General features: G+C 38.6%; 1 protein-coding gene across 2 annotated transcripts in view; it reads right to left on the bottom strand.

The window, feature by feature from the left end:
- PRKG1 (protein kinase cGMP-dependent 1) overlaps positions 1-24,044 on the bottom strand; it is a 1,061,913-nt gene that overhangs the window by 277,873 nt on the left and 759,996 nt on the right. For both annotated transcript variants that reach the window (XM_036336760.1, XM_036336758.1), the window contains exon 5: positions 2,474-2,537. In XM_036336760.1, coding sequence (XP_036192653.1) covers positions 2,474-2,537 — 64 coding nt within the window. The remainder of the gene's footprint in view (positions 1-2,473; positions 2,538-24,044) is intronic.

Here is a 24,044-nt window from a genome sequence, read left to right as displayed (position 1 = left end):
CTTCTTGTGGATAGTGGTAGAAAGAAAGACAGCCCAATTATCATGCAAAGCCATTCCCTTTAATGTTTTGTGACACTGGTATTGCTTTTGCTCTTCCAAATTTGCTTCATGCTATCTGATACATAATTTAATCTAATTTCCCACTGTGCTTGTTTATTCGACTTGAGTTGAACATTTTCATGCATTGGGTAGTATGCTTATCTGTGTACTTCATATTTTGTCTATTTAGTTCATTTTCATGTCCTCAAAACAAATGTGTGGCCACTTAATCATCTGTTTCTATTTCCGTGTGGTGTTGGTATAGACTGTGCTGTGGCTCGCAGAACCCAAACATCAATTAAAGGCATCTTCTGATTAGGAAATCTGACACAAAACACTAAAATATTTCTTGGCTCAGAATTATTTATGGAGCTATGGTTATTGTTTTTGCAAAACATAGACAATGCTCTCACAGTTGTGGAAAAGAAAGAAAATGATTAAAGGATTGCATGGCTTTTTTTATGACCTTGATTCGGACTAATAAATTTGTAGTTTGTTTTGTTTGTAAAAAAAGAAGAAGGTAATTGGAGAATATTTCAGTGTATTCAACATGAAAACCAAAAAGCAAAGCAACTAGGAAAAGCAGTTTTCCATTTACAGTGGTTTCAGGTACAATGGTCGGCGCATTCCGAGAGAAATACGGCCAGTATTTCTTTTCATGAATTTTTTATACTTGAATGTAGGAATCAAATGTGAATTCTGCCTTACTTTGTGTTCCGATGTGAGGGAGGCCAATACATCATAGGGAAGCCTCAAACTGAGACTTTCTATGTATGAACCTTTGAAGTTCTACAGATTATAGATTTACTGCTATAATTAATGCCTGGAGACAAAAACACTGGCAGTATCTTTCCAGTCCAGTTCACCTCGGTTATAGCACAACTCCAAAACTTCAACGTCATGAGGCCAAATCCAATGATCCTACAATTTCTCACTGGCCCTTGCTCCTTCTAAGGCTCTTCTTCTCTTTGCCCAGTTTAAATTCCAAGGCCAATCATAATCCTTTCTTCACATGCACCCTCAACCCCTTGACCACAACTCCCTCAACCACTCATCTTTTCTTGGCAAAAAAAAAAAAAAAAAATCCTGGTTACATCCAATTCTCTGTCTGCCTGGAATCTAACTTCAGACAAACAAATGGGACTGAGCGCGCGCGCGCGCACACACACACACACACACACAAACACACACACACACGCACACACACATGCACACCTTGAATAAACTTGAGACGCCTTCTTCCAGACTCTAGGTTTCAGGTCTTCCTTTTCTTAGAGCAGTTACTTGAGGAAGTTTGCAACTGTAAACACTTAACCTGCCTCCTTGAGATGCAAAACTTCTCCCAGCCTTTGCCAGTTTTACAGCCCAGAAAGGTCTTTCTCAAGGACCTAGCAGCTCTGCCTTACAAATGTCATCATAGAAGGAGACAGGGCCCTATCCCCCAGTCTCTGGGGGAGGGTGGGAGCCTAGCTTCCACAGGGATAATGAGCAAACAGTGATGACCTAGTCACATTGCCCAACCGCCTCCCCACTGCAGTACTTTTACACCAGCTCACCTCAGCCCTTAAGAGTCCTCCATCTTTCATTCCAGCACAGTTGAGTTTTCTCTCTCTCCCCTACTGCAAGCCTTAAGTAGGTTCTCCCTGGCCTGTTCAGCTTAGATTTGGGATTGCACACATCAAGTGGAGCCTGAATGATGTCCCGCAATCATACTGTGCTTTCCTAGTCCATCCCCTCTTTCATTTTTCTCACATTACCTCCTCTGTCCTCAAACCTCTCATACCTCTACTCAGTCCTCATCCTCAGTTGGGACGACCTTGCTTTCTAGATTACCAAGGAAACAAGATACCAGAACAGGTTTTCTCCAAGCACCTGGCTGCACATGTGTCCAGACACTCTGTCTCCCCTGTGTCTATGGGCACCAGAGACCCTATCCTCAGGATGCTGCCTGTGTCAAACCCCTCTGTCTCCTGCTTCAACATTTTTTTTTGAGTTTCAAAGGTCCAGAGAATAAGCAAAAATGACACTTTCACTTTCAGGCACATAACGATGTGTGCAAAATATACTCATGTGCTAATAAAATATATACTCAACTGTTAATTCCCCTTGTAAATCTGCTCATCCGAACCTTCAAAGGGGTGATTAACTACACTCTTGCTTCATGTGGACGGAGATGAGATAGAAATATGCCAGCTCCCATTCTTGGAAGTCAACGTGACCTTACATTTGCTACAATCAAGTTTTTCTCCCTCTGTAGTTGATTTGCACATTTCTGACTATGAGTAAATGTCAGATGTGCTAAGCTGCTTTTTATTGAAGCTGAATATAGAGCTATAAAATATTTAAAAGGTCTCCCTGCGGTTTGTAACTCATCATTGGAAAGCTCTAATGGGCTAGGTCCCATTGGGAAAGTTCAAGTGTTAAAAACAATTACCTCTTCAAGGACGTCAGCAAGTTTACTGAGGATCTCTTCAGGAAGGCTCTGGAATGTGGGAACACTGAAAAACAAAACAGATGAATCTGAAGGCATGAACAGTGACTTACTTTTAATTAAAACACACACACACACACACACACAGCAATGTATCTGAATGAAAATGCAAAAGGCTTCACGACAAAGAGTCTGCAGATGTAGGCCAAAGCAGTAACTTAAGCATGGATTGATGACTAACAAGAAAAGGTATATTTTCTGTGAAAGAGCTTGGGGTTTAGACAGAACCAAGTTCAAATCCCACTTGTATTTTTATCTGGGTGACCTTAAGTGTCCCAGCTATAATAGGGAAAACACACCTTTTCCCTGAGCAGCCTGCTGTCACCACATTCCTTTCAGTTCCATCTCCCCCTTTAGGTCCTCTGTCCCCACTGCTCCACACCCCCTTACACAGACAGACAGACAGACACACACACACACACACATGCACACACATACGCATACATACACACACAAACACACATACATACACACATACACACATACACACATACACACATACATACACACACAAACACACACTCTTGATGATATATGCAGACCAGCGAGCACTCATCAACAATGTTGGAAGCTTCTGATCTCCCAACACTAGATTAGGTCCTCCTATTATAAAGTCTTTTATCCCCTCCTACAACCATATTAGATAATCGGATATTTGTTACTGGCTGTCTTCCGTGGTCAAATTAAAATACCACAAAAATAGAAGCAATCTCTGTCTTGTTCAACCCTGTATTTTTAGTGATTCATGAATAACAACTTGGGAGCATGTGTTGAATACAGGGATGAAAGCATGGAATGCTTCCTAGCACAGTTGAGAGGATCAGGCAGAATGGAGAAAAGAGCCAGACTCATAGCAGACACTGAAAAATGTTAATTCTCTTCTCACCCTCTTCTCTTATTTTTCCCTTTTTGACCAATAAATAAAAGTATTGTATGATGTTGAATATACGAACCAACAAAACTTCTTTTAAATGAGAAATAGTAATGACTTAAAAAAATACTCTTCAATACATCATTCTTAAAACTCCATTGGAAAATCTAACTGGGATGTGGAACTAAATTCTCATTTAATCCTACCTCTATGCTTAAATAAGGGGGGGAGGGGACTCCACATGAGTGCATGTACATCTGAATTATTATATTTGACTTGCAGAGTAGTTCTGGCTTGATTAGAATCATACAGGCACTAGGCTGAGGGTTTTTTAGATAATATAAATTTTATTCTTACAACAGCCTTATCAAATAACCATTGTTATTGTCACCCATTTTACAGTTAAGACCACGGGGATCTTGGAAACTCGTCTTAGGTCACACCACTCAGAAGAAAGGATGGAAATTTCCATCCGAATGACTGTGAAGCTAATCACCTACTGAGCTATGCACTTTACAGTGAAAGTATTTAGAAATGCCTCATGTAACTTTCAAAACAGTGCTACCTTCTTTTAGGTAATAATTTTGAAATGAATCAATGATACTAATAAGATAATTTAGTGACTTCATTTGTTAACCAACTTTTTACTATGAAAACGACAGCAGTGTGAAGGCCTGAGGGGTGTGGGAGCAGGGTTGACGGGTCAATGGGGGGAAAGTATTATTGTAATACTTTCAATAAATAAAAACATGTCTTAAAAGAATAAAGACTGAAGAAAAGAAAAATATCAAATAAATTAAAAGGCAGAATAGTTAAAGCATCGCCTGAATCCCCACCACCTAAAACTGCAGCTGTTAACATTGTGCCATCTTTGCTTTATCTACCCGCAAGCCTTCTATTTTTCTAGGTGGGTTTTATAGTCATTTTATGAACTTTTTGAAAGCAGATTATCATCAAACTTCACCCCTAATACTTCAGCATACACGTTCCTAAAAATAACATGTTCCTAAACAAGTAACTATGAACCATCATCATACGTAAGAAAAATTAACTACAACTCCAAAATATCATCTAACAGTTGTTCTGTTAGCAGAGAACCAGCACCAGGATGTTAGGGGTGATTAGACCTCAGTTCAGCAACCTCAATACTTGAGTTCTGGGAAAGGCTGCCCTGGGGGTGAGGTTCCACTCTACGATTGTCTTTGTTCTCCACCCTGGGTGATTTTCCATGCCTGGTCTGTCATCCTTGCTCCGCTCATGCCTAACTGCCCACCCAATCCCATATTCAAAAATTGCCTATTGTTCAAAAACGTATTTATTTTTCAAGCCAGGTTCCATAAAAATCCACACACTGCTTCTGGCTGTTATGTTTCTCTAGTCTCTTATTCTACACCATCCTCCCATCCACCCCCCACCCCCGCCACCATTATTACATTCACTTTTTGAAGATTTGGGGGACAGCTGTCTTTTTGGATGCCCCACATTCTGAATTTGTTTTAGTAATTTTGTTTCTGGTAACCTAGTGTGTGAACATAAAAACTTAGGGGGGGAAATCCAAGTGCAAAGAATGTTATTACAGCCAGGTGGCTGCAAAATAAACAAACAACAAAAAATGGGGCCTTTTATAGAATATCATTACCTCGGTAACAGTGCTCAGATGTGTTCTGGGAGCCCAGGATTCCCCAAGACCCGTGCATGGGGGTCCTCAAAGTCAAAGCACATAGTCTAAGCTGCCATTTGCCTTTTTCACTCTTCTTTCTCATGTGTGCAGCAGAATCCCCCAGAGACTATATGACATCACTGCTCTGATGGCTAATGCATGTGTACTTCTATGTTCTTGTGCTTTGTAGAATTTTTAAAAGTAGTATTAGGTTGGCCGTATGTGTGCTATTTACAGAAATTAACTCAGTACCATTTCAGTACTTTGTGCTTCTCTGAATTAATTATCATACACCTTCTATAATCTCTGTACCTTATTATCATTCAATAAATCAGTCCTTTGAACTTCTGAAGTATTCCTTCTGCCTAAGAGGGAAAACAATAATTAAAAATATTTGGACACCTTGCATTGCAATAATAGTTTTATATCTTTTCAAAATTTAACTTTTTAAATTTTATCTAAGCTAAAATTATTTAGAAATTTGTAAAAATTCTCAATATTAAGAATTTAATTAAAATTTTATTTTATATTTTTCTTATTTTTAAGGGTAGACAATTTACTTGAAAAGAAAAAAATGTAAGATTCTTATGCTCCTGCCAGAGCTGCCAATTTCTAACTCTAAAGACACTGAAAAATATAAGAAGGGCACAGCAGAGAGTTTTCTGACTCATGGGGGGACAATCTAGTCCAAAGAAATTGGAGACACTGGAGATAAGAGATAGAAATATGGCAAAACCTAGCATTCCTTCAGCATTATAGGTGATAATAATTTACCGTATTGTCAACAGAATATTTAAACAATATTATCATGCCAGTTGTAATATCACTTTGAGCCTAATTACTTAAAGTTTCAAGAAGAGAATATTGAGTTTTTAAATGTAAACATGATAGAGTTTTTAAAACCCAACATATTTTTGATGGAGCTTTTCAAATCAGAAGTGGAAGAACAAGGGAAGCATTTTACAGGGTGAACTTCCACCCTTCAGTGACTCGAGAATCCCACAGGATGGCTGAGAGACCACTAAAGCCTTGCAGAGCAGACTCTCCAGAATGCCTGTTGGGTGAAGCCAGTGGGAAAAAAAATCACTGCACTGCCTCTTGCCAAAGATATAACACCTTACTGGATCCAAGATGAAGCTGCAAACACAAAGACGAGTTGAGATCTTGCCTGTGGAATTGTACTTAGGACTTACAAATGAATTCATCTATACTCGTGGCTGGACTTGCTGTTTCGCTTATCTTCACCTGGCATCAGAACCAACTAATCACCAAAGAAGGCCATTTTATAGGAATTCTTAGCAATAAACACACGTGGTAGTGAACTATTCACTGAAGAATAACTTTTCAAATCTTACAGTTTACCCTGAAACAAGTCAATTGACATTGACACCAATGATGCAAGAGCAAAGGTGGCCCCTCAGTACAAAGTAAGGCAGTAACACCAAACTGCACTCACTGTCCTGTTCTGCATCACCACAGACTCACAGTAAAATAAAATGACAATTTTAATTGAAAGTGCTTTGAATGAAGCAGTAAAAATTATTAATTTTCTTGTTTCAACCCTCGAGTATGGATGTTTTTAATAGTATGGGACAAATAGCAAGTCCATATAAAGTGCACTGTCTGCCTACTGAAGTATGATGGTTGTCTCAAGGAAAAGGACTTATGTTGGAGTTGCAAGCTGACTTAACACTTTTCTCATGGAATGTCATTTAATGTCATTTTTACTGGGCAACAACCAACAAACTTTGCTTAATCAGACTTGAGTATCCAGCAGACTGTTTTTTTTAAAAAAAGTGAGTTTGTCACTTTAAGAAAAACCACAGACAGTATTTGTTGCCAGTAATAGCATTTGAACTTTCAAATTAATATTAAAACTTCTGAAAACTTGTATCTGTACTATGGGCTTAATAGCTTGTCAATACTTGAAAACTGTCGGCTGAGATCATTTGGTGATATATTGATATTAACAAATGAGAGCTTTTTGGAAATTCAGTGAACCAGTACTTTCCAGATGCCCAACGCATGATGTATTAAAATCACGCATGGAGAAAGATCTATTCAAAGCGCAAGATGGATCAATGGATTTCAGTGTAATGAAGTATGAAAAGTTCATTGAGATGGTTTCTGATCCCCCATTGCAACTAACTTTTAATAAATTACTATTTGTTGGGCTTTGTGGGAGTATCAAAGGCAAATGTCCACAGTTACCTGAAAAGGCCATTAGAATATTCCTCCCTTTTCCAACTACATATCTCTATGAGGCTGATTATTTTTGTAGACTTCAACCAAAGCAATAGAAATTCAAAAGATGGGCTGCAGAATCAGACATGAGAATCTTCCCCTTTCTACCAAGCTAGATACTGACAGATTTGTAAGAAAGTAAACTAAAACTTTTCTTTTCACTAAGTTTTTTTCTTTTCTTTTTTTGGAACATATGGCTATTTTCATAAAAAGTAGACTCTTTAGAATAACATGCAATGTGTTTGTTTTTGATATTTTTCAATGAATTAGTTAATAAATATTTAGGATATTATCATTTTTAACTCCTAAAACAGTCAATATCAATAGACTTTACCCACATAAATTGGAAAATCACTGACAATACAGGGTTACAAGTGATATATTGATGAAAATGATATAAAATATGAAAAGCTTGCAAGATAATATTACAAGGTAAAGATAATGCAAATTATGCATACAATGCTTATGTTTTTCATTAAAGACCCTTACAATTATGAATAGAAAAGAGGGGCAGCAGATTGTCAGATTAACAGGGATTGTGTGAAGTGCAGTGAGGATTAGTCCTTTTTTCACCTGTCTCTACTTTCTTATATTTTCAAATTTTTCTATTTTGTAAATGTATTTTTATAATAGCAAAAAAATATGAAATGCACAATTATGGCTATGACTAGATAACATGTCTCCTAATGGGTTCATTCAAAAGGAAATATTTCATTACTGTACACAAATATTGTGGTTTAACTTACTTATTTTTTCATTAAAACTTATTGAGTGCCTACTCTGTGCCATAAATTCTTGTAGGTGTTTGGAATTCATCAACAAGCAAGGAGTCCTGCCTATTGATCAGACAAATAGAAAAATAAGAATAAATATAATAATATATATTGTACATATGTACTTATGTATGTCATATAATATGCTAGGTAAAGACAACAGAATTTTACATTATAAAAAGTCAAACAGCCGAAACCGGTTTGGCTCAGTGGATAGAGCGTCAGCCTGCGGACTGAAAGGTTCCAGGTTCGATTCCGGTCAAGGGCATGTACCTTGGTTGCGGGCACATCCCCAGTAGGAGGTGTGCAGGAGGCAGCTGATCGATGTTTCTCTCTCATCGATGTTTCTAACTCTATCTCTCTCCCTTCCCCTCTGTAAAAAATCAATAAAATATATTTTTAAAAAAAAAAAAAAAGTCAAACAGGGTAACAGAGATTACAATGGGAGAAGGGGTAGGTTGAAATATTTAAAAAAAACCCACATGTCCTCATTAAGAATGTGAGGTTTGACCAGAAATCTGAGAGAAGAGAGGGAGACAGTTAACTGGAGAACTAAGACAAAGCATCCAGGTAGAGAGAATGGGGAGGGCAAAGGACTTCAAGTGTTGAGTGGATTCCAAAGGCAGCAACGTGGTCAGGGTGTCTGGACTTCAGTGAGTTGGAGGAGAGTGGAAGAATAGTAAACCTCAAAGGTAAGGGAGAGCGGTCAGCTCACCAAGGGGCTGGAATGCCATTCTAAAAACTTGCCTTTAATCTGAGTGAAATGTGGAGCCCAGTGTGATGGGATCTTCCTTATATATTAAAGACATCCCTCTGTCAGTAAGTACTGTGGAGAACAAACTGCAAGGGGGCAAGAGCAGAAGCTGGTAGACCAGATGAAGCCTAGGCGAGGGTCACTGGTGCGGGTTCAGAAAGGATGGATGCTATGGAGGCGCTGAGAGGCAGGTAAACCTTGTTAGATTTTAGAAGCAGAAGCAGTGCGAGCTCCTGGTAGACTTGCCGTAGGATGAGAGAGAAAGAAGGGAGACAAGGACGACTCTTTGCACTTGTAAAGAACTAGAAAACAGTTTAAATTGTTTTCATACTGAAAAAACAATTTTTAAAAATCTACTTAGTTGCAAAGGGTTTGATTTTATGAGGTTTTAGTTTCTAAATATAACCAGAGTATCAGAGACAGTCCCATAGGTATACGGCAAGCTATCTCTTGAACAAATATAAGTCTTGAAATAGTTCTACAGAGAACAAACAGAGATTGCAGATGAGAGAGGGGATAGGGACTGGGTAAGAAAGGGGATGGGATTAAGAAATGCAAATAGGTAGCTATACTAGTATAATAGTCACGGGTATGTTAATTACAGCATGGGGAATATAGTCAATAATATTGCGTTAACTATGTATGGTGAGAGGGGAGGTCACTTTACAAATTATATAATTGTCTAACCACTATGCTGTACACTTGAAAGTAATATAAAATAATACTGAATGTCAATTGTAACTAAGTTTTAAACAATTGTTCAACAATTCCCTCTACCTGGAGCAGAGCATACAGAGTTATAATAATTATCTTTGGGTAGCATTTGGGGAACAGTAGACTTTTTATTCTGTCATTAAGAAATAAGCTTGGTATCAAGTGTAATGTCAAGAATATTGACAGGTATTATTTATTCCTGTACTGGTAGCTTGTAACAATTGAATAACAGCAGAAATCTCTGGCTTACCAAAGATATCAATTTCTACTGAGGAAGGATTAAAGTAAGGGTTCTTCTTAACCTCACAGCTATCTGAGCTTTCCCCTTAGCAAACTCATCACAAGGCTGTCTGCCCTGAACATACTTTTCTTCTTTAATTGGATCACCTGGCATTGGTCCTGATTCAGTCTGTTATGCAACAGTAATAACTGGTCTTTCTCTGCCCCTCCTTCCTTTACATATCACTGTCAGATTTATTTTCTATCAACAACATTTAGCCAGTATCACACAATGGCTCCAATCCTTCAATAGCTGCCTATTTTCTCACCAAATTATAAAGCATGATAATTTATTTTGCATATAATGCTTTAAATCAAGCAATCCGTTATAGACCTGTGGAGTATAATTTTATCACTGATGTGATAAAATTTAAACTCTTTATCCTGGAAGACTGCATAGTAATTAAGCACATGGGCTTTAGAATGAAAGAATATCAACTTGAATTAGGCTCTGCTACTAATGATTAGCTATGCCCTTGGCAAGTAATTTAATCTAACCAGGTCTCAGCTTCCTCAACTTAAAAAAAAGGGAGGGTGACAATGCCACCTGCTGCCTAGGGTTGTGGTGAAAATAAGTGAAAAATGAGATATGAAGCATTAAGACGATGACTGGCACATAGTAAACATTCAATAAACATTCAGAGCCACAATTATATGCATTTTTGTTCTAAATACCCATTTCTTCATTTTTTTAAAAAAATCAAATTCCATTTCGAGTGTCAACCCTTCTCTTTCAGTGACATATTGATTCCTCACATTCACTGTTTAGCTCTTCCCCAAGGTTATACTGAACACAGGAGGCATGTCATGCCCAGAGGGTGGGGAGTTAAGTCTCTAATCCCCTGCTATCCAGGTCGCAAAGGACCCTTGAAGTCCAAGTTGTTCTGGGCTTCTGTGCCCTCAGGGGAGGGAGGAAATCTCTGATCAAACCCGGAACCCTGGTGCTTTCCATCAGCCCCCCTTGGTGAGTCCAAGCAGAGAAACCCACTCAGAGAAATACCTCCAAGTTTCTCTTCTTCCTCCCTTTGACTCCAGACACTCTTTGTAATCACTTCCACTGAATTCAGGCTTTAAAAATAGATAGACAGTGCCTAGTGTTTTCTTCCCTAATATTAAAATAATAATTCTGACTCGAGAAATTTCAGACAGATGCCATGAAATAATATGAGAATGTATTTCAAATCGTTTTAATTTCAAATTAAAGCACCAAATATCAGTGATTGAGTTATCTAAAAACAACAAAAAATTTAAAATCATTGTCCTAAAAATCATCTTCTATAACTATGCTCTATTGACTAAAAACTGTCAAATTTAGTTTTAACATTATTCAATTCTGAAGATTCACCAGATGTTCCAAAGCAAAGTTCCAATCGCTTAGGCTAGATTCTTGGTCAAAATCCCCGAGGCCAGTTGTTTCCAAACCTGAAAGCATTAGAAAGTCAGATTCATAAGGTATGGAATGGGTTCCAAGAAATCAATGTGTGTGTGTGTTTTCTATTGTAACATATAAAAATTTATCACTTTCAATCATTTTAAGTGTACAGCTCAATAGCACCTAGTACACTCACATTGCCGTACAGTCATCACCGCTATTCATCTCCAGAATTTTTCACTCCCTTAAACAGAAACTCTACACCAATTAGATAAGAATTCCCTATTCCCCTCTCCCTCCAGCTCCTAGTAACCACCATTCTACATTTTTTCTCTATAAATTTGGCTATCATCCTAGCCAGTTTGGCTCAGTGGATAGAGCATCGGCCCATGGACTGAAGGGTCCCAGGTTCAATTCCAGTCAAGGGCAACTACCTCAGTTGCAGGCTCGATCCTTGGCCCCGGTTGGGGCATGTGCAGGAGGCAACCAATCGATGTATCTCTCTCACCGTCGATGTTTCTGTCTCTCCCCTTTCTTCTCTAAAAATCAATGAAATCCTCAGGTGAGGATTAACAAAAAAAATAAAATAAATTTGGCTATGCCAGGTATACCTCATATAAATGGAATCATACAGTATTTCTCTTTTTGTGACAGGTTAATTCACATAGCATACCATCTAAAACAGTGGTTCTCAACCTTCTGGCCCTTTAAATACAGTTCCTCATGTTGTGACCCAACCATAAAATTATTTTCGTTGCTACTTCATAACTGTAATGTTGCTACTGTTATGAATCGTAATGTAAATATCTGATATGCAGGATGGTCTTAGGCGACCCCTGTGAAAGGGTCGTTCGACCCCCAAAGGGGTCGCGACCCACAGGTTGAGAACCTCTGGTCTAAAAGGTTCATCTTTGTTCTTCAATGTATGTTTTTAAATCTACCCGTATTATTTAGGTTGGTATATGCCAATTTAAAGTGATCACTGAAACTCACAAACACATCCCAGCTTATTTTCTGAAGTGCAGACAAGCTTTTCAATCTATACTGTGTCTTGTTTATTTTGGATTTTATTTTATTTTTATTGCGGTAAGAATTCTTAACAGGTGATTTACCCTATTGATACATTTTAAGTACACAACACACTGTTGATGACTATAGATACAATATTATACAGCTTATCTGTAGAGCTTATTCATCTTATTTAACAGAAATTTGATGCCTATTAATTAGTAACTCTCTAGTTCTACCTCCCCCAAAACCATGGCAACAACCATTCCAGTCTTTCATTCTATGAGTTGACTTGCTAGTAGATCCTTCATATAAGTGAAATCACGCAGCTTGTCTTTCTGTGATTTTTTTGTTACTTAGTATAATGTTCTCAAGGCTCATTCATGCTGTTGCAAATTGCAGGGTTTCCTTTTTTTCAGGATGAATACTATTCCATTGTTATGTATATAACACAGGTGGTTTACTGTATGCATTCATATGTCAGTGCATATTTAAGTTGATTCCACATCTTGGCTCTTGTGAATAGTGCTGTATTAAACATGGGAGAGCTAATATCTCTTCAAGGGCCTGATTTCAGTTCTTTTGGATAAATACCCAGAAATAGGATTGTTGGATCACATGGTCGTTCTGTTTTTAAATTTTGGAGGACCCTCCATACTGTTTGGCATAGCAGTTGTAACATATCGCATCCCCTCCACAAGAGTGTGCAAGAGTTCCGGTTTCTCCACATCCAACACTCCTTCCCTTCCTTCCCTTCCTTTCCTCCCTTCCCTTCCCTTCCCTCCCCTCCCCTTCCCTCCCCTCCCCTCCCCTCCCCTCCCCTTCCCTTCCCTCCCCTTCCCTTCCCTCCCCTCCCCTCCCCCCCTTCCCTCCCTCCCCTCCCCTCCCCTCCCCCCCTCCCCTCCCCTCCCTTCCCTCCCCTCCCCTTCCCTCCCCTCCCCTTCCCTTCCCTCCCCTCCCCTCCCCTCCCCTCCTCTTCCCTTCCCTTCCCTCCTTCCAATAGCCATCTTCACTGGTAAGTGTGAGGAGGTGCTTCATTGCGGTTTTATTTAATAGTCTTTGAATTCCCCCACGTTTGTGTACATTTCTTCACAACTCAAGCACAACCTCTTCTGGGAAATAATCTCTGACAACTTTCTCTAAGGAGGTATGTTGCCGGATTAGCACCTCTGCTTGTATTGTAACCATCTGTTCACATATTGATCTCCTCCCACTAACATATAAATTCACTGAAATCCTTACTGTACAGTAACTAATAGCAGGAACTTTAGAAACAAACAAAAAATGGTTTGGGATCCCAGGGCCTCCACTTAGCTATATAACTATGGGCACATTATTTAAAGCCAATAAGCTTTACCTTCCCTAGTCAGAAAATGAAAACAGCAAAGTTGTGAATAGTGGTAAATGATGAAGCACTGGGCCAAGAAGCTGCCATAGGGTGGGCACTCAGAGGGGCATATACTTTAGCTTGTATAATACTACACTTACCATAGAGTGTGCCAGGGAGTAGGTACTTGAAAGCATGCAAACTGAAGAAATGTATTCAATAAAGCCAAATGCAATAAGACAATAGTGGTTTTGACCCAGGGCCACTGCACAGGGGTTGTGCAATTCGCACACTGTACAAAGGCACCTGCATGGGGAGGAGTGAGACTGACCCTCAGCCCACCCACTCTGCACGCCACCCATTCCTCCTGGCAGGAGGAATCAGATGAGGGGATGGTGCCTTATGTACAGCAACCCTGATCTGTTCAAGGACCTGCTTGTTATTTTTCATGAACCACATGAATGTTTCCTTGAGGCTATTTACTATTTACTCAAGACGAATTCCAAAAAGAAACCGACTACCTGGCAGAGTCTTCTTTAAAAAAAAAAATTACTAGCATAGCTTTTTAATAAAAAATAAATACACACTGAGGGAAACTTTCAAAACCAGAACTAAGGTTACTCTGGTGCTCCTGTCGAAATGATCATGAGGACAGAAGGCACTAATGACATGCTTTATTAAATTACCTCTGAAATGCTTAATAGCACCTAATGCAGTCTCTTATTCAGAAGATTGCTCTCTATCTGACCTTTGCCCTGCAAATCTTACAACAGCCTATGCTTGAGAAAAAATAAAATCTGATGGGTTTTTATGGAATTAAACAAATTGCATCTGACTATTAAAACTAAAAAAGGAGCATTTGACATTTTAAACATTTAATGCTGAGTTAATGATAATCAGCCTAAAAGGTTCCGCCTAGATTTCCTACCCAACCTTTTGAATCTTGGGAGATGTGGACCCCTGCCCCAGAGACAGCCTTTTCTATAGTGTTTCTTTCTCCACAGGTGCCATTGGCGTCATACATCTTCACTGTGCATGGATGGCCTACGTATTGCATAACGTTTAGCATCTCTCCTGCCCATGAAATACCAGCAGTATTCCTGGTCATCGTGACAAGAAAACATCCTCCAGAGAGAGAAAGTCCAAGATTTAGAACCATTGCTCTATCATTTCATAAGTTTCCCAATTCACTGAGTTCACTACTTGTTCTGCCTAAAACCTCAAAACCCCCAATGACTTACATCTCCCAGTGGCAACATACCTGCTACCCAGTAACTTGTACACTGAAGAGACATCTGTTCAAAGTGCTTCTGGAACTTGGCTGCCTACACATAGATAAATGAAATCAAAGACTCTTCCTCCTCAGTTATGGCTGTGGCCAGTGCTATTTAAACATTAGTTCTGAAATACATTACTAGACATTCCACACCGACAGAAGAAGAGAAGGGTTCCATCAGCAAGTAAGAAAATTCTGTTACAGAACTTTAAAATTTTTTTTACTATAGAATTTAATGAGTCTTTACTTGGGAGATAAATCACATTTAGAAAGCTAACTGGAGGGGAAAAAAGAGATAGTATTCTCCAAACTTACTCAACCAGGTAACCCCTTAATTATTAAGTGACAGACTTCACAATACTCCCTATGCTTAACATGGAGCATACTTTAGCGCGGTCTCTTGGTGAACGGCTGCATATTTTTAGGATGAAAGTCAGTCATAACCTCCCCGGAGAAGCCTTGACTGATAACCTCCCTCCTCGACTTCTCTCCACTCTCTGCAGACTCCGCACAGACACATCTCCTAAGGCACAGGGTGCCTTTCCTCTGCCCTCCTGAAGTCCCCGTTTCTACCTCTGGCTTATATTGGATTGTGATTATAAACTGAATGATCGATTCATCATAGGGTCAGCAAACTATGGCCCACTGGCTCACCACCTATTTTTGTAAATCAGGTTTCAATGGAAGTCAGCCTTGCCCGCTGGTCCGAGTGCTGTCCACAGCTGCTTCTACAATACAATGGCAGCGTTGAGTCACTGCAACACATACTGGATGGCCTGCCAACCTACAGGATTTACCACATGGCTCTGTAAGGGAAAGTTTGCCAACCTACGCCTAGTCTTTTATCATCTTGAGGTCAGGTACAATGTCCAACTCCTTCGGCTGAATGCCTGGCAAATGACCGGTGATCAAACTTGTTACATGAAAAAATATTTTACTTTTAAAATCAATCTAAGAATATCTGACCTTAAGGTAGAACTGTTTTAATACAATGTGAGGAATGGAATATTCAGTTCAGGTCACGTAATCAAAGATCTTATGCAATGTTCAAATTGTTTTGGGGGTTTTTTTTCTATGTTGACTTGGAAATAGTTTCAAAGAAAGTTAATTCTTAATAAATAAAAATCCTTGTATGAAAGTATATAATGTAAAGATAGAACAGAATCCAAAGGTCACTTTGTAGAGTAGTTTTTATATATTAACTCTTGATATGAATTCTTCTCCAATATCACTTTGAATCTTTCAAACATGAAGTTTCTACTTTTTCCCTTGGGAAATAATTTCTGAATACAATTGTTTAGTTAAGTACCTTTTCCTAGAACACAAGCAAACTATTCTTTTGTTTTATTTTATCCTATTACTCCTAAATCCATTCTTTGCCAAGATATTTTCTTTTCTGATTTTACAGTAAATTGTTAGAAAGCATAAGAATACAAGAAATACATTATCATCTTTAAAAAAACTATATCAATGTATTAGAAACTTTAATAAAGTGGTTTTTCTATTAAAGCTCAAAAGAGTCAATGAAAGGATCAAGTCCCTGACTTTTAAGAGGTTTGCCTTAATTATAAAACTCACCTAGACATACAGTAGAATTAGGATTAAAAGATAAAACCTATGTTAAATCCCTTTTAGCATAAGATTTAGGACAGAGAATGCACACGGTAACTACTACTATTAGTAATTATCATCACTTATATTTTAAGTGACTTCATATATATATAATGGATAAGGGTAAGATTTACAGCCAGTGGCCTGTGAAGAAACCTCTGCCACCAGGTGCTCTCTCACCCAGGCCTTGGACATCCAGGTCCAGAAATGCCTCAGCACTCAATTGTAAGTCCTGCATCATGTGAAGAAGTCAAACACAGGGAACAGTAACATGAATGTCCCATAATTATGCTACATTATATAAAGGAGAGCAACATATTTGACAATGGCGGCCTGTAAGAAAAACCAAAGCTCTACTTTTGCAAATCAAATTCAACTAGGGATTCTAAGTCCCATGAAGTTTTAGCCAACTCACTGAAAATAGGTTACCTTAATAAAAATATTAATTTTAATGGCAATAATAAAAAATATTTTACCTACCAAACACTCGTATGTCAAAATTTCTTTAAATCTCTTTATTGATTAAGGTATTACATATGTGTCCTTATCCCCCCATTGTCTCCCCCACACACACCCATTCATGCCCTCACCCCCCTGTTGTCTGTGTCCATTGGTCAGGCTTATTTGCATGCATACAAGTCCTTTGGTTGATCTCTCTCTCTTACCCCCATCCTCCCCTACCTTCCCTCTGACAGAGAAGCATCAATCAGACCTTCAAACCTCAACGTTTTTTCTTAGTTAACTTTAACAGTAATATATCAATCACTAACATCTCTTCAGAATGTACTATGATCCAGGCATTCTGCTAGCTACTTTACAAATCTTATTTAATCTGTAGAACAACTCACATTCTACAAAAACAAAACAAAAAGGTTTTAATATAATTTATACAATAATGTATGTTCCTTCAATTATAATATTTATTAGTTTTCAGGCAAACATAATAACAGTTTAGTCTTAAATTGATGCATACTTCCTCAATTTATTATATGGCTAATTGAATAAATACCATGTAGGAAATTTTTGCAGTAAGGAAATGGACTACATATAATCTAACAAATTAATTTAACCTATGACTTCTGTAATGACGAATTAGTGTATTTTTTTTTCAGATTCACATTTTGGTTTCTGAGGACAAAAGTCATAGTCCAAAGGAGTGACTTGGGTAGGAAATGTAGGAGTCAGTACAGATTAATATGAGTGGTGAGAATGGGTGCTAAAGGGAGGGCCCTATGAATCTGTCTAAGGACTGAAAGTAATAAACAAACAGCATTAAACATAAAAATAAAATCAATTATTTGGGGGGGAAAATAGGTCACTATTTATAATGGCAAGTAATGTACTATTATATCATCTTTAAGCATTTAATAATTTTAGCTCAGCCCGAACATATTTTTATCACCATTAAATTTAAGCTTACTATTTTAACTACAGTCATAAATGTGAGAGGCCTGCCAGATGGTTTTAAATGTCAAATTAAGCTGAATAGTATCTTTTTAAGATATGTCCGCATATCTATATTATCAGTAATTTTTAAATTAGTGTTTACTATGTGCTAAACACAGTGTTATCACTTAAGTCCCAGCCACATTGCTTAGTAACTATGTGACTTTGAATAAGCTAATTAACATTTTTTGAATCTGTTTTTTATCAGTGAAATAAAGATAATAGAACTTTATATAAACTTATTTTGTTTTTCAATAGTTCTTTATGTTCTCTCATTATCCACATTATGCAAAATGAGAAGACAAAACCTAAGGCCTCAGGCAAATAGCTTCACCTCCCTGGCTGTGAGTGGCAGAACCTCCATTCAAAGCCAGAGCTGGAGCCCCAGTGGGAACTCTCAAGCAACCAGTGCCTGCAGGTCATTTGCTCAAGGCTCCTGCTGCTTAACTAAGAGACCTTAGAAAGTTAAATATAAATTTGACTCTAACACCCCTCCCACAACAGCCAAACTGCAAAGAAGCCCAGGCTACTGTGCAGTGAGGACTCAGGGGGACATGAAGCACTCTCGCACGTTCCAGCTGTTGGCGTGACCTCCACAACATCATGTGGAGCCCCAGGCCGGCCCACTGAATGCAGCCAGTGCAGGAAATGGTGAAAAGCAATACATCACTGGTGTTTTTAAACCACTACATTTTGGGGAAGTTTAGCACACAGGCATAATCTTAGTGACAGTGTATCATCTCCTCTAAAAATAAACTTTTATTATAATCTATGACTCAGATAAAACTATCACCACCAGTGACCTGTTTTCTGCATGACATCCTAATTCTTACTATTGACTTGAATAATATTTGGAAGTAGTAGAAGCTACCTTCTTTTTCTTTTTTTTTGCCAAAATAAAAGAGCCCTCAAGTTTTAGGAAATTATTTTTTCAAAGAAAACCTCTTTATGTTTTAAAGTGGCTTTGTTTTCTAAGAAGTTTCTTGATAACTGAAGCACACGATTCTTCCTGTTTATTTCCTCTCACAGTCTTAAGGCCTTCTATCACCTGGAAGTTCAAATGGCTAATAACAGGAAGACTATGAAGTTGGAGCAACCATAATACTACATGAGAACTTAAATAAACACAATAGGTTCTTTTCAAAATACATTTATTATCTTAACCAATTCCATTTTGACACACATCTGCCAGTGTGCTAATTTTCTTTCAGAGAACACCTGTGTCCTTTAAATCTCCAAACCAACTCAGAGATAAGTAAAAATGTTAGTCCATCAAACACTATAGTCTAATAGCATCAATGTAGCCCCAGCAAATTCCTTCTTTTCATAAGTAAAAATGTCTTTCTTAACCCATGGGTAAGTCATGATTATCTCAATACTACAGGGAAGTCACATGTGGTTGGAATATAAAATTTGTTTGAGTTTACAGAAAATGTAACTGAGGGATGGCACGTTGAGACCCCAGCTCAAGCTTAAATTGTGTTCTAGATTCCAGTTTCCATTCACGCCCAACCATGTCTGGAAGATTGGTAGGGTATCTCTCACAAGTCTATTGGCATGAGGGACTGATGAACCTCCTGGGAGAAAAGTCATCCTAAGTAAATATGAAGTCATGAAAGCTCAAACCAGTATCAAAGCCTTGGTCAATAGAGAGAAAGACAAAACCCAGAGGACTGCATGGTTGTCAGTCATCTGGCTTTGTCCTGGAGTGGGAGGAACTAGGAATATAAACCCCTCCTCTGTGTGACTTAGACATTTCCTCTAGAAATCTTATGAACTATCAGGATGTGAGGCAGAGCTGGAGCCAGTATCTCTAATAGAATTAAACACAAAAGGAAATAGAGGCAATCTCCCCATTTCAGTATCAAACACACAATGACATTTTAGATGCATGGAAGTTCTAGAAGAAAATCTCACTAAAGATGCTGGTGTAGAAGAAAAGGAAAGTGGTTAATACTGATGGTGGTAGGAAGATTTTTTTCTGGTGCCATGTTGGACATATCATTGAGATTTTCAGAGTAACTAGACAATTGGCAAGGGTAACTGGTTGGGGAGAGAGTCCCTCATGTCACTGTAATGTGTCTCCATTAGGCCAGTGGAACTTCAGGAATCTCTACTTATAAAAAATAATGGCAGCCCTGACCCATGTGGCTTAGTTGGTTGGCATTGTCCGAACACCAAAAGGTTGCTGGTTCAATTCGTGGTCAGGGCACATGCCCAGGTTGTAGGCTCAATCCCTGATGGGCAACCTGCAGGAGGCAGTGGATTACATCAATGTTTCTCTCTCCCTTTCTCTCTCTCTAAAAATCAATAAAAAAATCTTTAAAAAATAATGGCAGATGGGGTTAGCAAATTGGAGCTAATAAACTCCTTTGTTCATGAATTATTAATTAATTCATTTCTAAAATGCATTAGGAAGTGGATTAGTAATGAGATTTCCCCAAAGGCAGAAACTCTTGTGCTTTACACTTATGTGTGATGGCTTTCAGTCACATTACTTAATCTTTTGGCAGCTCATCTCCACTTACAGAAAATGGGCTAATAACTCCTTATCTACTTCCCAACAGAATTAGAAGGATCAAAGTGCTTTGTGAAATGTAAACCATGATAATTTAAATTAATGATATCACACAAAGTATTTCTCTAAATACCAAGCAATCATTTTTGTTGTTGCTGTACAAGAGATGTGTCCTTTTCTGAGGTAAGAGATGGAGACTGAGAAAAATTACTTTCAGAAACAAATTCCCTATGGGTGTGCAGGCTGCTACTGGGCAACTGCAGAAGACTCACTCCCCTTGAGCCCATGTAATTGATGCTTGCTGGGCTTGCACAGGGCACAGCCTGGGCGTTATTAAGCAGTGGCAACGATTTCCTGGCTCACCCTGGTGTGCCCTTGTGGGATTCAGGTACATGTTATTGAAATTCCTCCCCCACAGTAACCTGCATCAAATTTCAGAACCCAGGTGTCCAACTGAGACATTCAACTTAGCAGTTTTACAGGAGGGACTGCAGCTGCCTTCCCCAACTTCAGAGATCTATTCTCAAGCCAACATGAGGAGAGATAAGCTCCAGATGGTCACAGCAGAATACCAATGTCTATTCTATACACCGGACTTGAGTTTCCTATCGAGGGAGGTTCATTGAAAGTCATGGCCACATAGTTCCAATAGCTCAGTTGGGTTGGTCATGCTGAGAGAGATACAGGCTCATGAAATTCCAATAAAGAAAGAAACCTCAGAGAAAATGATTCATGGCAGTTTTCCTGTCTGCAGACAATCCCCTCCTCTCTCCTCCGGCTCTTACAGCACTTTATAATTTCTCTACAACTTCTCATATATGGCTCTGAATCACAGTTGTGTATATGTCTGCATCCCAAGAGATAGTAATATACTTGGCCAGCAATTTATCTTACTCATCTCAGGGTGATTTAAATGGAGCTGAGCCTCCTTGAGTAGGCCCCACCCTCGCCCTGCCCTAACCCTGCCCACTTGAAAAGAAGATTAAATAAATAAAAAGTTAAATATATGTTATAGACCAGGTTTCTGTTTATTTTTTATCAATTCAGATAATGTCATAAGAGCCCACATAAAGATACTTATAGCCAAAAGCAAAAATTTTTATTTACACAGGAACAGATTTTGATGCCGGCCTTATTTCTGTTTTGATATTACACTAACTGAAGGATTTAGGGAGTGACAAAAACAACAAGGAAATCACCAGTCAGAGGGAGGTCGGCAGCGCTGCTGCTGTGTGGGCAGGCCTGTGATAATGTGATAACACGATTAGACAACACAATTCTCTTTGCCGAGGCCTGTTTCTTGAATAAGTGGCCCAAGCACTTTGTTTTGTCACTGCATGGAAGTCAATGTGCATGTCTGCTTTTTTTTACATGTTTTTTCTTTGACAAAATTCATTATGAAAGACAGCCCCTCAGACTGCAGTTCATTTGGGATTCACCAAGCAGGCAGCGCTAGTCAGTTTGTCTGGGAAGGAAGGAAAATAACTTGTGACGGAAATACATTCTTCAATAGACACGGTGGCTATTTCTTTTCTGGTGACGCTGTGGGGAGTAGCAAAACGAGATGGTGGGTCGCTTCGAAGGAGGACCTCAAGAATTAGGCAGTGTAAGAAAGATGATGATGGAGCCTAATGGCACAGGCTAAAGTACTTTTGTGATCACGAAGAAAAATAATTTAGGGTATTTGTGTGAGAGCTATCTGGGGTAGAGGCAGTTCCTTCACTCTGAATACTTTCACGTATACACATTCTAGGCCTGTTGTCCATTTCATGGGCATGACACACTGAGAGAGGGTTTCTTGCAGATGCATCAAAGCAAAGTATCCCTGTTCAGCACAGCACATGGAGCCAGTCGGAATGGTTCCAAAATCTAACCTGTTCACACACAACTTACTTGTAAGTAGAGCTGGGTATGCAAGTGCTACGGTGTGAATGTTTGTGTCCTCCCCCATCCCCCCCAAAATTCATATATTGAAATCTGAAAGACCAATGGGATGGCAGTATTAGGAAGTGGGGCCTTTGGAAGTGATTAGTTCCTGACTATGCAGGGGTAGGATTGATGCCTTATAAGAGAGGCCCCAACGAGCTCTCACCCTTTCTACCACGTGAGGATACAATGAGAAGTCCCTGCCCCAAAGTCGGCCCTCACCCTCCCATGCAGGCACCCTGACCCCAGACTTCCAGGATTGTGAGAAAAAAATTCATTGTTTATAAACTACTCAGTCTGTGGTATTTTGTTATTGCAGCCCAAATGGACTAAGGCAAAATATATATGTATCCATTTTTTTAAATATTTATACACAGACACACTTTTTAAAAGCATACTTTTTGCTACAATGATTAATTTTCTTTATATTTTCCTGCACTAATTAATATGTACATACACACTTGGAAGCTTACTTTAAAAAAGAGTTAAATAAAGAACTGAATTGTTAACTTAGTTTATACATTTTCCTTAGAAGTAAAAAATATATACAAGTTCTCTAGAACAATTTAGCAAAACATGGAGATGATGAGTTTATTTCCAGTTTAACTGGCCTGTCAACCATTGGAAATTCTGAAAATTCATCCTATCATCTTCTGAGTGTGTTGTTGGCCTAATTATGAGAAATAGCCACTTAACAAGGTAATTCTAATCTGTATGCTATCACCATGGGGTCAGAGGTTGGGGTAAAAAAAAAAATAACATTCCAATTATCTGTATGAAAAGTTACTGCTTAGAATATAACATGCGGGAACAGCAGCTCTTAAAGAGTAAGACAAAAATGCTTCGGAAGGAAAATCCTCTTGGTGCAACCTTTTTGAACCCGGTTTAATATTCTCTGCATTCCTGGTTAAGATTCTATTATGGAAAAATGTTTGATGGGCATGGGCCAGTGATTACAGAGACTGGGTGCTGGGGTAACAACAAAGAGATAAACTTTTTGGTTTTTAAAAATGCATTTTACTTGGAAACATGAGATCTTAAAAACCAAATTGAGTTAAAATATAAAATGTATCATCAAACAAATTCTGGTAAAAAATGGTGTTCAGCCCAGCTGGTGTGGCTCAATGGTTGAGGATCAACCTTATGAACCAGGAAGTCACCGTTCGATTTCCAGTCATGGCACATGTCCACGTTGTGGACTCAATCCCCAGTGGGGGTTTAGGGGCGTGCAGGAGGCAGCTAATCAATGACTCTTTTTCATCATTGATGTTTCTGTCTCTCTCTCCCTCTCCCTTTCTCTCTGAAATCAATAAAAACATATTTTTAAAGAAATGCTGTTCAACTAATGGTACTTGTTTATAGTGATACGCAGGGAATAAGTGTTAGAGACCATCATGTATTTATTTAGTGGAGAGATTTGAAAATTATACCCCCAAAAAATAAATCTGAAAATAAAGCTTTTGTGGTTATTCAGGCCAACATCTACCCCAGCTCACAAAACTGTTGATCAGATTGTTTTAGTCCTTTTGGAAAACTGATAACCCTGAAAACAAAGATAATCTGTAGGATGAACCTAAATTCATAAAAACAAAACAAACAAAAATCCACCACATTCTGCCAGAGTGTTTTATTTTATGTGGGGGTCCCCAGAAGCACACCCCCCAAATTTGCATGTGAGTCATTTATTGTGAGCTGACCCCACAAGCCACTGGTGGGGAACAAAAGGAAACCCAGG

Source organism: Myotis myotis, unplaced genomic scaffold (genome assembly GCF_014108235.1).
Source record: "Myotis myotis isolate mMyoMyo1 unplaced genomic scaffold, mMyoMyo1.p scaffold_m19_p_15, whole genome shotgun sequence".
NCBI classification, from domain to species: domain Eukaryota; kingdom Metazoa; phylum Chordata; class Mammalia; order Chiroptera; family Vespertilionidae; genus Myotis; species Myotis myotis.
The sequence above is the reverse complement of the archived record's forward strand: the minus strand, read 5'-3'. Positions and strand labels throughout refer to the sequence as shown.